The sequence below is a fragment of the Dryobates pubescens genome, chromosome 9 (genome assembly GCF_014839835.1).
Source record: "Dryobates pubescens isolate bDryPub1 chromosome 9, bDryPub1.pri, whole genome shotgun sequence".
NCBI lineage: Eukaryota > Metazoa > Chordata > Aves > Piciformes > Picidae > Dryobates > Dryobates pubescens.
This window is the reverse complement of record NC_071620.1, coordinates 4,325,811-4,340,062: the sequence shown is the minus strand read 5'-3', so window position 1 is coordinate 4,340,062 and position 14,252 is coordinate 4,325,811. Positions and strand designations below refer to the sequence as shown.

Sequence of the window (14,252 nt, the reverse complement as noted above, 5' to 3'; positions counted from 1 at the left end):
CAGAGGCATTTAACAAGTCATTGACAGCTCAAAAGACTTTTTTCATTTGTTGCCATTAGCATTACATACAATAACTAAACCATGATTTTATCATACACATTGTGCACAATGGTCTGTCTACGTGTTTTCATACCTACAGTTCCAGGTTCCACCTCAGAAGGAGCCACCTAGAGGACTACAAATTACATCTGAAGGATTAGAAATTATGGTTCAATGCCTTGTGCCATTTTCATAGCCTTTGCAATCAAACTTGGGCCAAGTTATTCTGCAGAAGCGTTTGCTGGATGACATTAGCCACTAGACAAAACATCTAGTGAAGAGATATTCATAAACCTTTTTTTTCTCTTTCTCTGTCAACTGTGTGAGACAGATTGGAAGAGCCACTGGAGCTAGAGGAATTGATACGGCGATTCCGTGCCAACATTGTCATCAGTGCACCACAGCCCTTCGAAGAAGAAGAGTGGGCTGAGATTTCAATAGGTGCTCTGCGATTCCAGGTGCAACCTTTGTCCTAGCCCCGGGCTATCAAGAAGTATTTGGACTCCTGGAGACAGGGGTACTGATCAACAGTAGGCTGAACATGAGCCAGCAGTGTGCCCAGGGGGCCCAAGAAGGCCAATGGCATCCTGGCCTGTATCAGGAACAGTGTGGCCAGCAGGAGCAGGGAGGTCATTGTGCCCCTGTACTCAGCACTGGTTAGGCCACACCTTGAGTCCTGTGTCCAGTTCTGGGCCCCTCAGTTTAAGAAATGTTGAGATGCTGAATGTGTGCAGAGAAGGGCAGCAAGGCTGGGGAGAGGTTTGGAGCACAGCCCTGTGAGGAGAGGATGAGGAAGCTGGGGTTGCTTAGCCTTGAGAAGAGGAGGCTGAGAGGAGACCTTATTGCTGTCTACAACTACCAGAAGGGAGGTTGTAGCCAGGTGGGGGTTGGTCTCTTCTCCCAGGCAACCAGCACCAGAACAAGAGGACACAGTATCAAACTGTGCCAGAGGAGGTTTAGGCTGGATGTTGGGAAGAAATTCTTCACAGAAAGAGAGATTGGCCATTGGAATGTGCTGCCCAGGGTGGTGGTGGAGTCACCATGCCCAGAGGCATTTAAAAAGAGACCAGATGAGGCACTTAGTGCCATGGTTTAGTTGATTAGATGGTGTTGGATGACAGGTTGGACTCGATGATCTCAAGTTCTTTTCCAATCTGGTTAATTCTGTATTCAACACACTGCATAGAAGTTGGCAGGTCATTTTTTTTTTCAGTAGGGGTGGAAAATACTACATGCCTGTGCACTTTCTGTGTTTACTTTGATCAGTAAGCTGCAATATGAGTGACACCAAATTGAGGGGAAATTTCTTTAGTCAGGAAATTAGGAGCACAAGGAACAAAATAATTGCTGTACAGCTTGTGGGAGGTTGGAGTTGCACTAGGGAATTCAGCTCAGGATCCTGTTCTGGAAGGTGCTGGAACATTACAAAACAAAAAAGGCCTTCCTGTTTCTGGCATTGAAAGGCTTATACAACCTGCACTGTCTTTTCCAGTCTCTTCTAAGTCCTTATTTAAGTACTGAAGTAGTAACAGCAGAATTTATGTTAGTGGTGATTGATGACAGTAAAATGGTAGAAGCAGCTTTTGAACAAAGCAAATCAGGGGAAAATATTTCCTTCTCTGTCTTGTTTTTGTGTTCTTTTAATAAAATATTAAATCTTCTGGAAAAGCTGAGCCAAATACGTGGGTTTGATGATTACACTGAAGAGTTATACAACTAGTTCTAGCTGTATCTAAAAAAAAAAAAACCCAGAAATAGCACTTCAAATCAGCACATAGAAATGTTTGGAGTGTCAGGTTAAATTATTTGCCCCATTTGAAATTTATGAGACACTTTACAAAAGTAGATTGTGTGTACTGGGATCCTGTAGGCACAGTTAGCTTCTATAATGTACAACCTTGGGATGCAACATTAAGTGAAACTGCAATATATCTCATTAATTATAATGCTTGATGAAGAAATGTGTTGCAGGGTGGGGTTTTCTTCCCCCTAAAAGCACATCCTAATTCAAACAAGAGTTTACTTCAAGATCCATGCTCTGTATTACATATACTGTTACACCATGGGATCTCATTATTCCTTCTCATTATGTAAACTTGTGAAAACTCACATTTTGCATTCTGATTTTCTAGAGGTGCCATGCATGGAAGACAGATACTGTGCATTTCAGCTCCACCAAAACAATATAAAACCAACCCACAAAAATCCTCTCCGGGTTAAATCCTCAGGTGCTGGCTCAGGTTTTTATTCAGTTCTCCTTTGGGCAAGTAGCCCTGGAGCACATAAATGAAGTGAAGGCATAAGGAAATGCAAATATGCAAATGCTTGGTGTTTCTCAGGTGCTGCTTCTGGGAAAGTTTGCCTCAGAAAGGAAGATTAAAAAGCTAATTACACATTCATTGAAATCTTTACAAATAGACCCTACCACATTAAGTGAAGAGGCCTGACCCCTTACATAATGAGAGCATGAAAGAACACAGGAAAGTTATGTGAAATATGTGTGCTGAAGATAGGATGATGGTCAGAAGATTGTTTTGTTCTGATATACAGCTGTGAACCTTCTTTAACATTTCAGGTTGTGGGTCCATGTAGCAGATGTCAAATAATCTGCATTGATCAACAGTCTGGGGAACGAAACAAAGAAATTCTGCAATCTCTCTCTACTGCCAGAGGTAGAAAGGTCAGTACAGTCCTCCACAACAGCTGTATACAAAGATGTAGTGACTTTATTGCATGCATAGTAAAATACCTCCTGGGAGAACAGCCATGATTAAGTTGTCATGCTAGTTGTTACCATTTGTTGGTTTTTGGTTCAGTAAAAGAAGGATGCACTTACAACCCAGATATGACGTGATTTATAGCCATAAAATGTCCAGCATGGTTTTTATTCAGAAATTTACTATTAACATGCATTATTTTGACTGTGGTTACTTTTGTGAAGTTCACAATACTGGTTCACAATGTGTTTGTTCTGGTCTTGGTCATTCAAGAAAGAAAAATCTGTGGAAAAATTGGAAAGTCTTTGAAATGATACAGTTAGACTAAACTTCGTTCTTACTGTGAGAAACTACTTATCAGGAAAAACAAAGTGAATGTTAATCATAGAATCATAGAATTGTTAGGGTTGGAGGGCACCTCAAGGATCAGCAGGTTCCAACCCCCCTGCCATGGACAGGGACACCTCACACTACAGCAGGTTGCTCAGAGCCACATCCAGCCTGGCCCTAAAAACCTCCAGGAATGAGGCTTCCACCACCTCCCTGGGCAACCTGTGCCAGTGTCTCACCACCCTCATGCTGGAGAACTTCTTCCTAACATCCAATCTGAATCTACCCATTTTGAGTTTTGTTCCATTTCCCCTATTCCTATCACTACCTGACACCGTAAAAAGTCCCTCCCCAGCTTTCCTGTAGCCCCCTTATGATACTGGAAGGCCACAATAAGGTCTCCTCAGAGCCTTCTCTTCTCCAGACTGAACAGCCCCAGTTCTCACAGTCTGTCCTCATAGGAGAGGTGCTCCAGCCCTCTAATGATCCTTGTGGCCCTTCTCTGGACATGCTCCAGAATCTCCAGATCATTCCTGTAGCAGAGGCTCCAGAACCTGATGCAGTACTCCAGGTGGGGTCTCACCAGAGCGGAGTAGAGGGGGAGAATCACCTCCCTTGACCTGCTGGCTATGCTTCTCTTGATGCAGCCCAGGATGTGATTGGCTTTCTGGGCTGCAAGTGCACAGTGGTGGCTCATGTTGAGCTTCTCATCCCCCAGCACCCTCAAGTCCTTTTCTTCAGGGCTGCTTTCTTGTAGGTCCCCTTAATATAGTCAATGTGGAGAACAGTAGATTAAGAAAATGACTGGAGAATAAATGTGAGCTACAGGTGTTCACTTGGAGTCTTGCTTCCTAAGGCTGCATTGCTCAGATGGTGGCTAGATGGTTCAGCATCCCAGAAGCTTCACAAATCTCCTGATAAGTATTTATTTAGCTGAAAGTCCTTTACCTAAATTCATTGCTTCCTGTTCATTAAGCTTCTGTTGTAAAAGTTCATTAGCCAGTCACCAATACCAGCCAAACATCAGAGGCTGGGCAAAGAAACAGGGACGGAACAAGAATCGGTGGGTTGAAAATCGTTCACCTGACCAATGCACAAGTAAGTTACAAAGAGCACACTCTTGGGAGGAGGGGAAAGGAAAAAAAAGGAGGAGGGGAGTTTGTCTCACTGAGCCATGAAGAAAACAAAGGGCTGTCGTTTCAAATAATGTTTTCCTTGGGGAATAGCTATCCAGGCTCCATCCTGAAGCCAGCCACCTGCTGCATTGTAAGACAGAGTAGAGGTGAGCAAGCAAGGGACAGCTGTCCAGGCACAGTTTCCCTGACCTGAGAAGATTTAGGGTTGCACAGCAGGTTCTGGCTTCCCGATCACCACAGCACAGGAGCCTTCAGTTGCTGGCCATGGTGAGTAGACTGAGGACAAGAGCCCTGTCTAGGTAATGGTAAGCCACAGCTAGAACAACTGGGAAACCTTGGATCACATTCTGGCACTCTGGGCAAGGATGCTGCCCAGCTTCTGTGTGGGGTGCAGCAAGGCCACTGGCATCCTGGCCTGCATCAGAAATAGTGTGGCCAGCAGAAGCAGGGAAGTCATTGTGCCCCTGCACCCAGCACTGGTTAGGCCACACCTTGAGGACTGTGCTCAGTTCTGGGCCCCTCAATTTAAGAAGAACATTGAGACACTTGAACGTGTCCAGAGAAGGGCAACGAGGCTGGGGAGAGGCCTCGAGCACAAGCCCTATGAGGAGCAGCTGAGGGAGCTGGGATTGTTTAGCCTGGAGAAGAGGAGGCTCAGGGGAAACCTTTATGCTCTCTACAACTACCTGAAGGGAGATTGTAACCAGGAGGGGGTTGGTCTCCCAGGAAATCAGCACCAGAACAAGAGGACACAGTCTCAAGCTGCACCAGGGGAGGTTTAGGCTGGAGGTGAGGAGAAAGTTCTTCACAGAGAGAGTTGTTAGCCATTGGAATGTGCTGCCCAGGGAGGTGGTGGAGTCACCATCCCTGGAGGTATTCAAGAGGGGATTGGATGTGGCACTTGGTGCCATGGTTCAGTAGTCATGAGGTGTTGGGTGACAGGTTGGACTTGAGGATCTTTGAGGTCTTTTCTAACCTTGATGATTCTATGCAGAGGACTTTCTCTACCCACATGGTTTTCCTTGGTTTTGACTTATGTTGTCTGAAGAAGGAAGGCAGTCTTTATTCAGGGACCTTCTCAAACAGCAACAAAACCTTACCTGATACACAGATTCTCAGATGAAACACAGCAACTTTTGCATCTTTCCTGCAGAAAAGATGAGCTGCTCTTTCCTTCTGATTAACTCAGCAATGCAAAGATTTTTTTGATACAAGGACTTCTAGAACTAAGTGACTAATTCAAACAGAACTTAAAAGAGAAATCCAGCCTCTGGAGAACAACCTGGTGCCAGGTAGAGGACACATGGCAAGGCAAGGCACTGCAAGGCATGGTGGTGATATTCACAGCAGGGCAGCACTTTGCTTCCCTCATGCCCCAAAGAGATCATTCAGCTGGGTTTGGTTTTCCCAGCCTTCAGCACTGCTGGCACATGGGATCCTGTGAATATACCCTGCCCTGCACAAGGCCAAGTCCTCTGGGTTAGCTTGTGTGGTGGTTTGAAGCTGTTCCTGGAGTCCAAAAGCCCCAAAGAATGAGATTTCCATCTCCTCCCCCTCTCTTTTTTCCCCTGTAGGGTAGGCTCGAGAAAAGAAAGGTAAGATCATGAAAGAAGTGGTCTGGAATCAGTTTGGAAGTAAAAAGGTTTGTTTGGGGTTTTTTAATAATATATATATAAATCATTTGAGTAACAGGGAGAGTTACAAAGTTATAAGGAAAAGGGTAAATAGAAAAAGGTACAAAAAACAGGCCCAGCTGGCACTGGATTCCCTTGAAGTGTGGATGCAGCATGGAAAGGAAAAGCAGGGAAGCAGCAGTAGCAGATGACCTCTGTCAAGCAGGTGAAGAGAAAGAGCTAAGAGGTGTCTCTCCTTAAACAGGCTTGCTGGACAGGAAGGGGGAATGGAATAGACCTTTGATCCAGGGGACCCCTCCTTCTGGGAGGGGTAAAACCAAGTCTATCTCTGCCCACCTGGATCAGGTGTCTTGGGTCCACCTGGGGTCTAGGTTCTTTTCATCCCCCATCAAGGGGTGATGGTCACCCCATCTGTGGGGTGATGATCACGAACTGGTTACCAGTGTGTAAGACTATGGCATCTTCAGCATGCTGAGGCAGAGCCAGCAGAGGACATTGATCCAAACCTTTCACAGTGCACAGTGGGGAGAGAGAGAGAAAGAGAGAGAGAGAGAGAGAGAATGAGAACATCATATTCCTGTGACTGTGTTAAATGGCACAACTAATCCTTTGGTGACTCATGTCTCCAGCATGCACTTTCCTGTTAAGGAGTTATCTAACAGACTTCATTTTCTGTTTTTATCAGATACGGATTCAGGGAAGGAATTTAGCAGTGCTTGTGCCCAGCTGCCAATAATGTGATTCAAACTACAAAACCACAAACACAACAAAGTAAAATTTAAGCTGATTTCCCAGTACAAGGTGAACTGATATTTTTGAAAGGCTGTTGCAGTTGCTCAGGTTCCAAAACATTAAAGACACTGCACAAAGAAATGGATAGCAAATGCTGAACGCTTAACAAGAGAGCCAGATGACAATATTTACCATTTGGGTTTGTGTTCATTCCTGTGGGCTGTTGATCCCCCTTTATGTATCTCATTGTGACTTGGGAGAGCTTTCCCCATGGACTTGAGTGCCATGCCTTTGGATTGGTTACTGAACCATTAGCAAGGATAGCAAATCACTTATCATCATTTTCATAGTGATGCAGGTCTTTACACAGTGCAGAGGTCTGGAACTTGTGCAAACAGTGATTTGTTGTTCTTCCATCTGGTTTGGGGGCCATTGGTTGATGAATGAAGGCATGAACCCCATTGCCATATAGCAATGAGATTCCAGAAATGCAGAGAGCTGAGGATCTCAGAAGTCCTCCCAGAAGTCCTTTATTGCTGTGTGGTAGAGTCCCCAGCATTACAGAGTCAGTGTCCCACCTACAGAAGTTGTCCCAGAAGCCTTTAACAGATGAAGCAGCTAACAGACGACCCTACAGCATCCCTACACTGAAGCCCTAGCCAGATCCCTAACCAAAGACCTAACCCAAGTAACTATTGCTCAGAGTTGCTGTTTTCATACTCTTTGTTATCAATCCTTTAACCAGTAAACCCCAACCACATAGATAAGCTAAAATCATTTCCCAATCAGAGGTGCCAGCATGTCAAGGAGGTGGCTTCTGCAGCATGTTCCAATACAAGGGTGTCAACATGAGGATGTTTTTCTTGGCACACATGGAATGTGATTGTTTTGCTCTATGCAGATAAGGAATTGGTCAGCTAAGGAATCCTGCACTCTGCACGTGTCCAGCAGCTGCCTTCTGAACAGTAGCTGCAAGAGTGATTGATGTAATTATTGACCCCTGAAATAATATGGTTCTCTTTTCTCATTAGTGGCTGAACTGGAAAATGCATCTAGTTAAGGCAGAGGCAAAGCAAAATCAGTTCCTAGGAAAATATTATACTATCCAGATATTTTCAACAGAAGATAATTTATTGTATTTTTTGACACTAAGTTTAATGTTTCCCTTTTTTGTCATATGAAAAATCAACATGTTGAAAGTGAATACTTCCACTTTCCTATTCTGTAAGGTTAATAAGTTTTGGTGAACCCAGAGCTTAAGTTAAAAAGAATATATATATGCAGCTTTAATAATTGCATCTCCCAAACCTTGGCATGGGAGGGAGGTTAAATTATTACATGAATAAAATGAGCAGATAATAATAGGTGAATTTATCTATTAGAAGAAGGCAGCTGAGAGCTACATCCAGTGGCAAAATCCAGAACTCATCCATCCAAAGCTAAGCTTTAGCATGCAGTGTCAATTATGTGCTTGTTACACATGCTAGGAGGGCATTTTCCCTACCAAGTGCTAGTCTGAATTAGCTGATTATTGAGGAGCTGCAGCTTGGAGGCATCTCATCTCAGCCTTTGTCAGACATAGCACCTCAGGTTTCTGTCTTACAAAAGGAAACATTGTACCAAGGATATTTCTCTGACAGTGAATATCTCAGCAGCATATATTACTGTGGATCCAGTAAATGTGCTTGAAACAACATGCAAGAATGACAGCATTTTATACCTCCTCCTTTAAGTGAGTGTGATGACTATCATATGATTCACTCTTGGCAAGAATAAGTACATTTTAACTGCTTCTTCCAGCAGTTAAGTCTTGTGCTTTATACTAATCAAGAAGCTTTACATTTTTTGGTCCCTGTGAAGTTTAAGACTGATAGGAAGAGCCTCTACTGGTATCAGAAGACTGAGGGGATAAAACTATAGAATAGAGTAGAATAGAATAGAGTAGAGTAGAGTAGAGTAGAATAGAATAGAGTAGAATAGAATAGAATAGAATAGAATAGAATAGAATAAACCAGGTTGGAAAAGACCTTCAGGATTACCAAGTCCAACCTATCACCCAACACCATCTAATCAACTAAACCATGGCACCAAGCACCCCATCCTGTCTCTTCCTAAACACCTCCAGTGATGGTGACTCCACCACCTCTCTGGGCAGCCCATTCCAATGGCCAATCTCTCTTTCTGTGAACTCGCAGTCCAGCACTCCCTGCCCAGTTCTTGGTGTGTTCTGGGGGGATTATGTGCAGAATACAATGCTCATGAAATCAGAAAAAGGTGGCAACAGCAGAGAGAGATTATGCCATTCACTGAAATAACTGCAGGCTGTAATTTCTGTGTCTGAAAGCCTCATTTTTCAGCAGTGAAATGTGAGAAGAACCAATTTCTACAATTTGTTTTTCTCTTCAAACAGCAGAAACGGCAGGATGCACAGCTTTTGTGGCTCCCATTACCAGTGTTTGCTGAGTCAAGATTTGTAACTATGGAAAAATTTAGGAAATGTAATTAAAAGATACTAAATCCACTTCTGGTAATCACAAACATACCAAATTTGGGGCTTAAGAGCATTCACAAAAGAAAGAGGTCAGCAATTCCAAGAGGTGTTAAAATATGTATACCATCAGTATACCATCACCTTCAAAACTCCTTAGGCATCCACCAGTCTATGAGACTTCAAATGTCAAATCAGAGTAGGGAAAGACTAAGGACCAGCATTAAAACAGTATTTGAGAGCTCAGTACTTAAGGTGTGGCCTAACCAGTGCTGAGTACAGGGGCAGAAGGACTTCCCTGCTCCTGCTGGCCACACTATTCCTGATGCAGGGCAGGATGCCATTGGCCTTCTTGGCCAATCATCTATGCCAACAGAGAAACCACAGCTTGTTAACAAATAAAAAAATGGAAGAATGGAAAAATTATACTGTGTACTTTCATATTTTAAATAAAACAGTTACTAACTTGCAATTTGGGGATCATGGTTGATCCAACATGGACAAGACAGAGAACTGGGGTCTTACTGTGCTGCAGTGGTCACCATACATTAAAGGTTGGAAGGAACCACCAGAGATCAGGTCCAACCCCCCTGCCAAAGCAGGGTCACCCAGGATAGTCTGCACAGGAATGCATCCAGGTGGGTTTGGAAAGTCTCCAGAGAAGGAGACTCCACAGCCTCTCTGGGCAGCCTGTTCCAGGGCTCTGTCACTCTCACCGTGAAGAAGTTTCTCCTCACGTTAAGCCAAAATCTTCTATGTTCAAGCTTGAACCTGTTGGTTTTTGTCTTATTACTGTGCACCACCAAAAAGAGCTTGGCCCCCTCTACTTGACACCCACCCCTCAGATGTTTATATACATTGACACTCAGTCTTCCCTTCTTAAGACCAAACAGCCCCAGCGATCTCCCCACAGGGGAGATGCTGAAGTTCCCTAATCATCCTCGTGGCTCTCTGTTGGATTCTCTCCAGCAGGTCTCTGTCCCTCTTGAATTTGGGGAGCCCAAATCTGGATGCAGTATTCCAGGTGTGGTCTCACCAGAGCAGAGTAGAGAAGTAGAAGAACCTCTCTAGACCTGCTGGACACACTTCTTGCTGCACTCCAGTATCCCATTGGCTCTGCACGTTGCTGTCCCATGCAGAACTTGCTGTCCAGCAGCACTCCAAGGTCTTTCTCCATGAAGCTGCTTTTCATCAGGGCAGCCCGTAATCTGTAGTGGTGCCTGCTGTTATATTAATATTAATATACTAATATACTAATATATAATATGCCATAATATGTTAATATATTGTATTTAATGCTGGTCTCTCAGCACTGAATTCTGAAATACTGACCGTAAGGATTTACCCTGTGTCCACCACCTGTTCACAGGTATCCAGGGGGTGTCATTAATAGAATAGACCTGATCAGCTCCAACTCATACCCCATTCATGTGAAATGCTATGAGATATGTGAATGCTATGAAGGAAGAGCAGAAGTAACAAAAACAAACAAACAAAAACCACCTCAGAGTCTGAGGCTGTGATTGAATAAATGAGCCTCTCTCTTAGGAGCAGATCTCTTTTGCTGATTCTGCAAAGACTAAAAGCTGGTTTGGGTTACCTCTTTCCTTAATTACACAGTACAAGAATGGAGAAAGCAGAGTTTTCATATTTAGTCTGTCAGATATGCTCCCTTAAATAGCTAACATTATTTTCTTCATTTATTGCAATTTCTTTTTACCCAGGTTTTTTTTTGTTTCTTTGTTTTAAACCTGCTGTAAATGGAATTCCCTCAATTTCAGCATCACCAGTCTGAACAATGGCAGTACCTGTAATGAGGAAATAGAGAAGCAGCAAAGAGTTTTGGTTTTAATTGATGTCATTTGCTTATCAATTTATTTTACACTTCAGAGTGGCTGGTACATTTTGGCTGCAGCTTACCCAAATAAAATACTCTAAAACAAAAACATCAAGGAAATTAGTATTTGATTTCTGAGGTCCTCAGTTTGAAGAACATTCTGACTTCTACGAATCAAATATCAGGTTAACAGGTTCACTAGCTTTCCTTTATTTCTTATTTGGCATATCTGTTTCATTAACTCTCATCATTTGGAAAATATCATGAGATGGCAGCTCTGCTTCTAGCACATTTCTAAATTCTCCACTGTTGGAGACCACCCAGGGAGGTGGTGGAAGCCTCATCCCTGGAGGTTTTCAAGGCCAGGCTGGATGTGGCTGCGAGCAACCCAATGTAGTGTGAGGTGTCTTTGCCCATGGCAGGGGGGCTAGAACTGGATGATCCTTGAGGTCCTTTCCAACTCTGACAATTTTGTGATGCTATGATTCTCTGACAAAAAAAGGAAACCATTTCAGGAGGTGCAAATCATGGTTCAATATTCTTTTTATTAGCTTTGGGAGAGCCTGCTTTATCAAGTTCTTTAAATATCTCCACTTTCAAAGAGGATATCAATCAGTATCCTCTGAAAACACATTCTAAGATAAAACACCTTCTTTAGATTCCTCCTCTGCTGTTCATTGACTGTCTCCATTAAGGTCCCTTCCAACCTGAACAATTCTGTGATTTTATGATGCTATGATTCCATGGCAAAACCAGACCAATCTCTTATTTTGACAAGTCCAGATCACAGCTGGCTCTTCATGGCTGTAATTGTAAGGCTCAATGTCATTAAGATCAAGAACATACATAAGAGTGCAAACACATCAAGTTTTCAGTGCCCACTAGGGTTGTATGGTCAGTGGATGAAATAGGTTTCTGTTCCTCTTTTCTTTATTACTCAGCATCACAAGGAGCTGATATCTAAGTATTTTAATGTTTATGTAGGACAGCGTCACAAGCAATGCCTAGATAGAACAAAGTTCTGCTAATGAAGTGAGTCATTTATGGTAGAAGATGAAAGACTTTTCCTCAGTGATTGAACACACATGCATTCTTTTGATGCCCAGCTTTTACTTGTGATATGCATTAAATGTATTTGTAAAGAAGCCAGAACAGTCATTAAATGACAGGACTCTGAGGGAGTGTAAATTACATCTATGACACTATGGAACTCATGATGAAATACTATATTATTTATCCACTTACATAAGGTATAGCATGAATAGCTCTTGAATAGCATGGGGTTAGGGTTTTATTTAACACTCTCTTCTAGTTAATTAGTTTTAAATGTTCTTAACTATATGTAAATATTTATTTATACACACACATACACGTATTATATGGTGCAGCAGACATGCTGGAGGGAAGGGATACCACCCAGAGGGACCTTGACAGGCTGGAGAGCTGGGCCCATGACAACATCATGAGGTTCATCAAGTCCAAATGCAAGGTTCAGCATCTGGGTCGGGGCAATCCCAGGCACCTATATAGGCTGGGCAGGGACCAGCTTGAGAGCAGCCCTGAAGAAAAGGAATTGGGGGCGGTGGGGGATGAGAAGCTCAACAGGAGCCACCAGTGTGCACTTGCAGCCCAGAAAGCCAACCAGAGCCTGGGCTGCATCAAGAGAAGCATAGCCAGAAGGTTGAGGGAGGTGATTCTCTCCCTCTATTCCACTGTGGTGAGACCTCAGCTGGAGTACTGCGTCCAGTTCTGGAGCCCCTATTACAGGAAGGATCTGGACATGCTGGAGCATGTCCTGAGAAGGGCCATGAGGATGATCAGAGGGCTGGAGCTGCTCTCCTATGAGGACAGACTGAGGGAGTTTGGGCTGTTCAGTCTGGAGAAGAGAAGGCTCCGAGGAGAACTTCTTGTGGCCTTCCAGTATCTGAAGGGGGCCTACAAGAAAGCTGGGGAGGGACATTTTTAGGGTGTCAGGTAATGATAGAAGTAGGCGGAATGGAACAAAACTAGAAATGGATAGATTGAGACTGGATGTTTGGAAGAAATTCTTCCCCATGAGGGTGGTGAGACACTGGCACAGGTTGCCCAGGGAGGTGGTGGAAGCCTCATCCCTGGGAGTTTTTAAGGCCAGGCTGGATGTGGCTCTGAGCAACCTGCTGTAGTGTGAGTTGTCCCTGCCCATGGCAGGGGGGTTGGAACTAGATGATGCTTGAGGTCCCTTCCAACCCTAACAATTCTATGATTTATATATATATATATACACACACATATGCATATATTTTTAAGAAAAGCAATATTGTTTTTCTAAACATATCTGGGTTGTGATATCCTCTACAGACCTGATCACGTTAACACGAGTTGCATCTCAATAAATACTTTACTCTTTTTCAGACAAACTTTGGCATATACCTGATGAACCAGCCCTTGCACTCATCCTTTCCAGGTATTTTATCCATTGGGTCTCAAGTGTTCGCAGTGCTGAAGGAGAATACAGAAATTCAGCCCCCGACATCCAGTGAAGAAAAATGTTCAGGATAGATTCTCTGGGGGAGATGAAATTTATGTCTAATTCTGAGGAAAAAATCAAAGTCAGTTACTGAAAAGAAAAAAAAAAAGGGGGGGGGGGGGGGAAGGAAGGAAGGAAGGAAGGAAGGAAGGAAGGAAGGAAGGAAGGAAGGAAGGAAGGAAGGAAGGAAGGAAGGAAGGAAGGAAGGAAGGAAGGAAGGAAGGAAGGAAGGAAGAAAGGAAGCAAGGAAGGAAGGAAGGAAGGAAGAAAGGAAGACAGAAAGAAAGAAAGAAAGAAAGAAAGAAAGAAAGAAAGAAAGAAAGAAAGAAAGATAAAAAAGGAAGAGAAAGAAAGAAAGGAAGAAAGAAAGAAAGGAAGTAAGAAAGAAAGAAAGGAAGAAAAAGAAGAGAAAGAAGAAAGAAAAGAAAGGAAGAAGAAGAAAGGAAGAAAGGAGAAAGAAAGAAAGAAGAAGAAAGAAGAGAAAGAAAGAAAGAAAGGAAGAAAGGAAGAAAGAAGAAAGGAAGAAAGAAGGAAAGAAAGGAAGAAAGAAAGAAGAAAGAAAGAAAGAAAGAAAGAAAGAAAGAAAGAAAGAAAAGAAAGAAAGAAAGAAAGAAAGAAAGAAAGAAAGAAAGAAAGAAAGAAAGAAAGAAAGAAAGAAAGAAAGAAAGAAAGAAAGAAAGAAAGAAAGAAAGAAAGTATCCAACAATAATACCAACATAAAAGCTTTACTCATTTGCTTCTGGTTTAGGTCTTTTAATCTTCTGTTTGTTGTAAATGCTATCAGATGGCAGAACCCTTGATAATTACAGCTCACCTACATGTTTTTGCTTGTG

At 43.0% G+C, this 14,252-nt stretch overlaps 1 protein-coding gene across 1 annotated transcript in view; it reads left to right on the top strand.

Annotated features, from left to right (window-relative positions):
• The window catches only part of MOCOS (molybdenum cofactor sulfurase), a 237,015-nt gene extending 223,511 nt beyond the window's left edge, over nucleotides 1-13,504 (top strand). Inside the window, exons 13-15 of the mRNA XM_054164233.1 lie at nucleotides 371-497; nucleotides 2,615-2,719; nucleotides 13,305-13,504. Of these exons, the coding sequence (XP_054020208.1) occupies nucleotides 371-497; nucleotides 2,615-2,719; nucleotides 13,305-13,451 (379 nt within the window). The 3' untranslated portion in view covers nucleotides 13,452-13,504. The remainder of the gene's footprint in view (nucleotides 1-370; nucleotides 498-2,614; nucleotides 2,720-13,304) is intronic.
• Nucleotides 13,505-14,252: the final 748 nt, after the last annotated feature.